Below are 10,000 nucleotides of genomic sequence, written 5' to 3'. Positions count from 1 at the left end.
AAGATTTTCAGAGCAAGAATTGAACGACATTGAAAGTGCTATAATGAACTGAGGGTAGCTATGTTAAGAGTCAAGCTGCAGGGATGGCGCAGTGGTGAGAGCACTCGCCTCCCACCAATGTGGCCCGGTTTCGATTTCCAGACTGGTCGTCATATGTGGATTGAGTTTGTTGGTTCTCTACTCTGTACTGAGATTTTCTCTGGGTACTCCAGTTTCCGCTCTCCCCAACATGTACAGCAAACCATGTTGAGTATCACTAAGTGCCGCTTACCAAAATCACTGCGCATTTCACTCTTTGCAATTCTGTTCACATCTCCCAATCAATTAAGACGGTTTCAAGTTGGTGACCGCGAGGTTTGCGCGCTGCAGCCCAGTACAGAAAAGGGTGGAATTTGGAAATAAGGGATAAGGTCGTGTCTAATAGCATCATGCGGGATGGCGGGTAAATGGCGGGAGTAACTATGAGATGTTTGTTCCCGCGCCTACCCGCGAAAAGTAACAGGCGTCGCCCTCGGGTGACTGCCAGGCGTCACTGAACCCGCCGCCGAAAGACGATTTTGTGTTGGTGGAAAATGGCTTTGTAAGGCGGTGGAAGTTTTTCTGCGATCCTCGACTGCGTGACCACTGTTGGGGGAAAGCGAGTGAGCATGACTGCATTTATAGGTTCGACAGTTGCGTGGACGCGCTTTTCGCCACAACCGCCATTTTACCGGGCTTGCAAATAACTTGCGATGAGCCACACGGGTGCAGAGTCTCGGTCGGAATGGTTGAGCACAAGCCGAAATTAGTGCAAATCCCAGCGCAATCCTCATCGGTAAGCTCCTGTGGTAAGCTGTGCATCAACTGCTGCCCTTCCCCGGGCCCTTCAGTATAGTTGCTATGGGTTGTAAGCAGGAAGTGCACTCTCCGGGAGTTACGGTACCGCCAGTGGGTAGTGAAGCGGCCAGCCACGACACACAGATACAGCTGCAGGCCACCCGTGTGTGGTTTGGCATGGAGGGAACGGGCAGCCAAAACGCCCGGGAATTACTTGGGTGTGCGTGCAGTTGCGTTGTTGAACTTTGTCTTGAGGTAAAAGAGAGCAATCTGACTGGTTCTTTCTCGGTCGTGATTTTGCCATATGCACCGTTTCCATGGAAATGTACAATTTTTCGTTTGCGAAAGTCGGCAAATTAAAAAAATCACTTTGATTCAAAACTTGCGACTTAACTTTCGAAAAGAAAACGTTAAATACTCTAGTTGAACTAACTAACTATACAAAGCTGAAACCAAGGATGACAAGATTTTTCCCCTTCTGCTAGCAAATTTAACCAAAACAGAAACAGAAACAGGCAACAGCGAAACTGACCTCTCCATCACAGTCCTCCATTATGGCCTCTGCAAGATCTGTCATATCATCATCATCTGAAAAAGAAACGAAGGGGTTTATTACACAATCCTCCACCAACTTTGAAGTTGATTTCTACTAATTGACCCTTCTCCAAAATGGCGACTGACAAAATGACTTAAAATTAAAAACTGATACCAGAAATAGAAAGAGCACCATTACTTTAGTAACCCTGCAAAGTTTCAGCATATCAGGTGTAATATCAGCTGAGAAAATATAAGTTGAAAAATAGAAAACTTACAGACGTTTGTACTTACATCAACCTCATTTCACCTAATATGCTGAAACTTTGAGGGGTTACTAAAGTAAAGGTGCTCGTTTTATTTCTTATCAGTTTTTCATTCAGTTCAAGTTTAACTCATTCAAAAACGTTGCCACCATTTTGGAGAAGGATCTATTTTTGAGTCCAACAGAACACTATTGAGAAGTAAAGAAAAAGATCATTTCCGGTGGTAAAATGAGTTCCACACCTGCAAAACCGTAACACAAGAGAGATAAAGCGCTAAAAACACCCAATACCTCCAAAATAAATTACTGCATTATGAAACATCCATTGGGATTCTTCTCTGAATTCTCTGGGAGTCTTGAAAACTCTCTTATCTATCAACTAGAAAAGAAACAAACAATAAATTATTGAGTTAAGAAACCAACTGGATGACACACAACCAGCAGTCATTTCCAGAGTCTGACAAGCGCACAGTGGAATACAGTTGAATGTGAGACAGTTATCTTGCACAGAAGAAACAACCGGAAAGCGGCCCTGCTTGTCACGCTTCCTGCAGTCTCCACAAGATTTGGTCACAAGCATATCTAGGGTGCATTCTTCTAGCCCCACATGAAGAGACAGCTGAAAACTTTAGTCAAACAGACATGCTTACATACCAACAAATCAGTATCACTGACACACCACTGACACATAATCAACATATACCCAATGCATGATGTGCAGTCGTTGGTCACCTTGCCAGTCGACAGTCTATCAACAGTCGGCCACCGGTCAGTTTACTGCTGGGCAACTGTCAGTTAACTGTGGGTGGACTGTTGGCCGATGCATTTATTGGATCAGATTTATTACCATACCCTGCTTTCTATTGTAGTAAACTCACTTAGCAGTCTTGCTAATGACTAAAACTTCAACTCGATTACAAAGACTTCCTTTATTTCAATGCCATTTTTTCACACCATGTCCCAAACACTATCCCCAACCTATTCTATTTAAATTGCCTATTTACATGTAAGTATTACCAGTATTTTGATTTCAATTGTGTCACACCATTTCTGCTCACTATGGAGGCTACAGCATGGCCAAAGAAAAGATCAAGTTGAGGGGCAGAAAGGGATTTTAACCCAGAGCATGAAAACCCAATCGTCCAATAATAGTAACATCGCACAGTGCCCCATGGAAGAGAATTTACCTTTTCTAACTTGGTAAGATCCATTGGTTTGAAAATAAAGTCTTCATAATCAGTATGTTCATCTAGTGAAACTGGCACCAGGAATTCCTTGGCCTATTAAAGAGATGATCTTGATGATTGCCCATTCTTTGTATAACCCAGCAGAGATCATTCGCAACACTTAAAGTGCCCCTGTGACCAAAAATCAATTCATATTTTTCTTTGGATTTCAAAACTATGTTAACAAAACACTAAGTGACCCACATTTTAAGCCTTGATTTCAAGAAGACACCTGTTTATTTTAACTGGAATTTTCCTATTTAATGGTCCGCCATTACGAACATTATGTTCTTGAGAGAGCTGGATCAAGGAGAAAATGACGTCAAAGGCTCACTAGTTTAAGAATGCAATACGTGTATACGCCGCGGAATTAATATGCAGCACGGGAGTTTTGGGCTTTCAAACTTTTAAACTCACGCTTTGCATATATAATAAGCTGTGTTAACACCCTGAAATTTTAAGCTAGTGAGCCTCTGACGTCACTTTTCCCTGGATCCAACTGTCTGAGGTCCAATCGGTCAGTTTTGAACGTGAGTAATGGCGGACCGTGAAATCCAAAACTTACACTCAAAGTAAACAGCCTTTGGATAAAAATCAAAGCTCAAAATTTTGCCAGTCAGGTGTTAAGCAAACACACTTTCAAAATCTAAAGGAAAAAAGGAAGTGGTTTTTTTTTATCACAGGGGCACTTTAAAACATATTATCAAAATAACACAGCAAAGAATAAACCAAAATCCATGCATTAATCAATTCACCATGAAGAATTTAAAATATTTTAGCCTGGCTAACACCTGACAATCATTATTATTATTTTTACTGATTAATGGGGCAATCCTTTGGGACAAAGTCCCGAGCACTGTAACAATAATTTAAAAGCCATACTGTCACTACTAGTACCCTTTCTAAGAGACTTTTTCCCTTATTTCTTTGCTCAAAATTGATCCAAAATTCACATATGAACTTACTCTCATTTCCAAAAAACCATATTTCCGCAAGGAAAATCAAGTTAACAAACCCCAACAGGCAGTACATAAATTAGTTTGCTGTTTTTAGAAGTGCAACCAAGGAGTTGAACTAGGCATTACCAAAACCAAGTCCAGCTATAGATTGATTCCTGAACCAATCATCTTGCATTAGACAGAATAAAATCTACCAAGCCTCACTCCTAGGAGTCAAAAGACTTAGACCCATAGATTTTAATTTCTGCAGTTCGACCACATCCAGGTGATCTGGTGATGTAATTTGGGGGACTGTGAAGAAAATTTTAACGCTGTATCCCACAACCGTGTGCGGCCTTGGGTTTTGTTTCTAACAGATCATTCCGTGTCTCCCACATTTCCTGTTACTGAAAGAAAGTTCAAGTGGAAACCGACACCATCTAACCTCGCCTCTACCATGTTGTATTCGGAAATAACATTCAAGGTTGCGCGCGGTTGTGGGATACATTTTTATTCCCCAGTCCTCCAAATTACGTCACCAGATCACCTGGATTGCATGCAGTCTCAAACAGAATACCTTTTCTTTCATTCGTTCCAAGGTGAACTTCAACAGCCTTGAAAGCTGTTCTGCTGTTTTGCTTGACAGGAGAGCTGATAGCTTCTGAGGCTGCAAATTTTTTTAAAATCAAAATCAGTGCATTGATTTCCTTGGACATTGCTGACTAAGGTTGAGGGTGGCTGTTATGTACTGTACCAATGAGCTCTGCATGTAAAATGTTTTGTCGATATTCTTATGATCGTTGTAGTAAAATGAGCAACTTAAGACTAACATTTGCTAAGAAATTGTTTCCTGAATTTGACATTTGATGAGTAATTTTATTGTTTGCACTTCACTGTTGCCAATATCAATCTTGCCACTTTTGACAAAACAATTTCTTAGCAAATGTTAATCTTAAGTTGTGTATTAATACATTAGAAGGAGGAAAGGATGGAAGAATAGATGGTTAATTGAAGAGGTTGAATTTAAGCAATTATCTACAAGATATAGTACAGGTACATGTAACCATAAAAGTATACTCTATAAATACATGTATATTATATTATATTCCATATTCCACTAAAATTAAAAAATATATATGTATAAATATTATTAAAATAAAACAAATAAAATATATATATATTCGGACTTAAGAAAGATGTCAGGCCTAAAAAACATTGTTCAGGTTAACCCATTGACAGCCCAAACGCCCTAAGACACTCCCAGTTGACAAGTAAAAATTCGTTAAGTCTCACTGTAACATCTCACTCGCTGGAGTCAATGGGTTAACAATCTAAAAAAAAGAGCATTAATTAAAGGTGATACAGCTATTATGACATTTTTTTTTTGAAAATGGGCCTAAACATCCGAGTGACTTTCTTAGGTTCATTGATATGTGTATTAGAAGGAGGAAGAAGGTTATGAATAGTACTTGTTTTGTTGGTCATGCTGTTAACGTTGTTGTTCTCTCTTTTCTATTCAATTGATTGAATCAAATGGTACCACCAGTTTGTTACCTGACAAGATGGGCACTTCCATTTTCCGTTGGATACTGTACCAGAATGAGCACATTTCTTATGAAACACACGTGGGCAGTAATCACAAGCTATAACTTCCCCAGCTCTGTGGCATCCCCAGCAGTACCAGTCATGGGTGTTTGATGTTAGCTTCTTCTTTTGCTCTTGTATTTCTTCCTATCAGAAATGAAAACATAAAGAGAAACTTGATACAAAGTATTAGCAATCCACAATCAAATTACACTGTACCTTTCTTTCTTACATCAACTGCTTTTAAGAAGCATTATTTTAAGAGAAAAATATTAGTAACATATTACTTTAATAACAATGTAGTTCACTGCAATTTATTATATGGCTAGTGTCTCTGGAAGATATAACGCGCACTGTGATTGGATAAGAACAGCTAAGTGCTGAGGGCACTATTCTCCCAATTATGGATTATGTAAATTAGCTTTGTCTTCTTTAGAACCATTCTGTTAGCCACATAATAAGCAACTTAATAAACTTGACCGTTGGGTCATAACAGCAAAATCTTAAACCTCTGCCTAGCTGCCTACCTCACTATTGCTCTGTCAATACGGCAAGGCCTCAGTACGGGTAACTGAGATTTTGCAGTAACGACCTCACTCTCGGTTATTAAGCAGTTAGTATAGTATTATGCTGTGGATCCAAGAAAAAAAGAATCATTTCAAAAAGGTTGCCAAGATTTAATTGATTATTATTAATGGTCCAAAACTATTAAGATAAGTTAAACCCTAGCATACAAAATTTAAACATAAAGCATCTTTATTGTTATTATTTTTTCCACTCTTCATATGCCAAAAACAATATTAATTAATACAATAGTCAACCTAACTGAACTGTTGGATAACAATCCACATGAATTCAAATAAACTAGATGCTCCATGAACATAAACTGGGTTGCCTGTGGTATGTGTTACACAAAAACAGAAGGCACTGAGTTGGGTGTTATTAGGGTTCCAGTGGGTCACCCAGATGTCGTGCCTTCAGCAGTGGCCCTTTGGCTCACACATTCGTTGACATGTTGAATTATTTTGTATTGTCGATCCTTTCCGATTTAGCCCTTATTGCCACAGATGAAAGCAAATCTCTGGTTAGGTCCGTCTGCAAACCAGTGCTGAAATCCTTGTCCTGGGACCCCAGGATACCAGGATGTGAGTACACGCCGTGAGTGGTTGGTTAAGAAAAACAATTTATTGACACAAGACCCTACTCTTATTTGGAACACTGATGATCAAACCTTTCAATGAAGAACCATTTCTTCAATAATGAAGCAAAATTGGACAACAAGCTTTCTTCAAATAATTCTTGACTAATTGTTTTTTGTACCTGAAGACTGTGCAGAGTTGAGTACAAATAAACAAAATATAACTAGCGAGAACATTGTAAACACACACCTGACACATCCACTTAAGGTGTTCAATTCCTTCTCTGATATCCAACCCGAAAAAGTTACCAGAGAATTCACTGTTTGGTTTCATTGTTGTACATAACACCACGTACAGTTAGTAAAATATTAATGAAAATTCGACGAAGTGGTAAATCAGCTAAATTTCTTGCCATGGTGTGTTGCAATGTTTATAATTTTTAAACTTCTTATGCAAATGTTTGGCAGAGAATATTAAATTACAAAAAAATATTCCACTGAAAGATTGTTAAAAATGGGCATTCATTTGAATGAAAAATCTCACAAAAACCTTTTCCAGCATAAAATTTATTGAAACAAACAAAATATTTGCTATTAGAGGCAAAAATTCCTTCCTATTTAATTTCAGTTTCTGAAGAACCTTTTCCTTGAATAAAGAAGCAGAAAATAGACAACATGTCTTTCTTTCAACATTGCTGTTATGTGATACAGAGTGTAGTGTAAATCTTTCTAAAGAGAGTCTGTCTTCAAAGTGTTAAACTGGTTAGAGCCACCTTAACCCATTGACCCCTGAGAGTGAGACTTAATAGATTTTACTCTGTCTAACGCCAGACTATTTTACTCATCAACGAGGGGCGTCCTAGGGCATTTGAGGTCTGAATGGGTTGAACAACTCAAATCAAAACTTCGTGGCAAAAAACTGTCTGTCAACCATACAGAATTTAAGTCACAAACAACAGAGATGAACTTTGAAAAACTGTTTAGCCTAAACATTTTCAAAAACCCAAGTTGCAATCCCTTTTAATCTTCTTCCATTTTGCCCATCCCTGGCTTCTTTTGCATTTGTTGGTTTATTTAAAACCAGCTCCTTCAATGTTTCAAGCAGTTATTTTTGTGTTTCACTCGATTTGGTCCCCAGTTCCCAGTCACTGAATTTGACTAAATTTGGTAAATTCTGTGACACAGCTCCTTTATTAAAACCCATTCACCCCTAAACTGGCCTAAACCGGTCATACTTGGTATTTTACTCTGTCTAGCACCAGACCATTTTACTCATCAATGGGGAACCCCTAGGGGTCAATGGATTAAGGAAAGCAATCTCATTAAAAGACAACAATGGAAAATTGCTTTTTTACATTTTTTACATTTCACAAGAAGCTAGCTGATTATTTACATGTAGTGTGCACCCTAATGTTACTAGTGCCCAAAAAAACATACCCACCTTAAACTTCTTGAGGATAGAATTGACACATTTCTAATACATCTAACACCATCACCCTCAATAAGACAAGGGCCAACAATAATACACTTGACCGCAGTTGTTCAAAGGCTGGATACTGTAAAAGTCCATGTATAAGCCACACCTTTTTTTCTCAAAATTCAAATAAAAAAATCAGGGGCATGGCTTACCTACGGAATCATCTGAGTTGGAGTTTTCTCAGTCCTAGTAATTAATATTTATAAACACTAATCCTAACCCTAACCAAGCACTCATGTATCGCCTTCTAAATATCACCTTCACGGAGTGTTTCGAAGTCATAACTGATCTTGAAAATAAATTGCATCAAGAGAGCATCTTAAGTTTTTTTATAGTGAACTCACAAGATAAAGGCATAACAAGTGGCATTTTCGTATCTAAAGACTTAATTGATATGAAAGCTCGACTAACAACCACCATGTCCATGTTTTGAAACCATACTTATTTGTCCTTGTTGTTCACTAATAAAACTTCATTGGGACTTAAACGTTTGTTGTCTCTATTTCTTTTTTCCCAAAATTTGAGCTTCCAAATTGGGGGTGCGGCTTATACATGGACTATTACAGTAACTTTATCCGCTGGATATAAGTCCCTATCTAGAGTGTAAAATACACTTCACATTAAACATTGTCAAAGAGTTTCAAACACATCTTTACTTGGATGTGCTTAGAGCAAATGCATCATTCACAGTTACATGAGCATATACTTAGGGTGGGTTCAATTGTCACTCTATTCCGGAATAAGAATGTGTGGAGTGATGATTTAAAACAGTACGTCTGCACGTCTGGCGTTTTGAAGCAACAAGGAGAATAAAGATATGTTTAACAGTATTTTAGTAGGTGTTTGACAATGTGAATCTCCAGAAAAACAAAGGATTTCTAACTTCTTGTATTCCTTCTCTGGAAAGTGGTCAATAGAATGCACCCTTAATCTTTGCACAGATCGAAACTGCTGGATAGTGACTTCAACTGGATAACGTTATATTGTCTTTGAACAACTGGAGCCAGATGCCAACATCAAGTGAAAACTCAAACCTCGCCGGACGCTATTTTGTCTTTTTCTACCACCAATATTTTTTAATTTCCTTGAGGGATTATTCTACACGTGTGTACTTGCAGATTCAAAACAGATTTTAGCAAATGTTATCATTATTGTCCATTCACCACCGTAAAAAAAAAAAAAAATTTAACAAAGAAATATTATATATATCTACCGGCTAAAAACAATATGACAAGGGATGCATGATGACTACATTTATTTATAAGATCGAAGCAGACGCCGATTAAGCGTTCAAAATTATATCCTCGTTACAACAAATTAAGCAGTCAAAGAAAGATAATTACACCAAAGCCGTAGCTAACAGATAATTCTATAAGTTATAAAATCCACTCAATGTGGTTGTCTGGAAATAAAATTGTTCGAAATAAGCTCACGAATACGTTTACTTTGCTTCGATTATTTCTAGCTTACCCAAAGATGTTTATGCAAAATTATGTAAATTACGTTGATAATGAGCGTAACTTCTGGAAATTAACCGAGTGAGTCCCTAACGTTAAATGAAGGTCTGCTGTACCTGGTTATGTTAGATCCATAGCCGAGAAAAGTCGGTGACTTCATCTCAACAACCGAGAACGACTCCCCGTTTCGAAATAAACGATTTCCAAAAGTTTACTCGCGCACAAAGGCAAGAAATCGTCTCTTCAACGACAAAGGAGGACGAGCATTTAAGTGGCCCTCAATATCGATAAATATTCATAGAGCAGTTCCATAAACGTGGAACACACAAGACTTCATCTGGGTACACATGAAAGCTAAACCCGACGCGGAAAAGCTCAAACAGCTTGCCACATTTTAAATCAGTCGCCATAACCGAAAGCCACAATAACATTAAACACGTTATTTCCCCTCAATGTCTCAATGTGTATTTTCAACAAACCGGACAAACTTCAATGAAAGAAGTTTTGTATTTTTTCGTGTTATGAATATTCCGGCTTTTCTTGAATGGCAATTTGAATGAAAAGG

At 38.1% G+C, this 10,000-nt stretch overlaps 1 protein-coding gene across 1 annotated transcript in view; it reads right to left on the bottom strand.

Annotated features, from left to right (window-relative positions):
* LOC137998127 (zinc finger MYND domain-containing protein 11-like) overlaps nt 1-10,000 on the bottom strand; it is a 21,905-nt gene that overhangs the window by 11,173 nt on the left and 732 nt on the right. The window contains exons 2-6 of the mRNA XM_068844559.1: nt 5,334-5,510; nt 4,357-4,446; nt 2,803-2,895; nt 1,907-1,994; nt 1,349-1,404 (exon numbers count right to left, since the gene is read on the bottom strand). Coding sequence (XP_068700660.1) covers nt 1,349-1,404; nt 1,907-1,994; nt 2,803-2,895; nt 4,357-4,446; nt 5,334-5,510 — 504 coding nt within the window. The remainder of the gene's footprint in view (nt 1-1,348; nt 1,405-1,906; nt 1,995-2,802; nt 2,896-4,356; nt 4,447-5,333; nt 5,511-10,000) is intronic.

The sequence above is a fragment of the Montipora foliosa genome, chromosome 3 (assembly GCF_036669935.1).
Source record: "Montipora foliosa isolate CH-2021 chromosome 3, ASM3666993v2, whole genome shotgun sequence".
Lineage (NCBI taxonomy): Eukaryota > Metazoa > Cnidaria > Anthozoa > Scleractinia > Acroporidae > Montipora > Montipora foliosa.
This window is presented reverse-complemented; position numbering and strand designations above follow the sequence as displayed.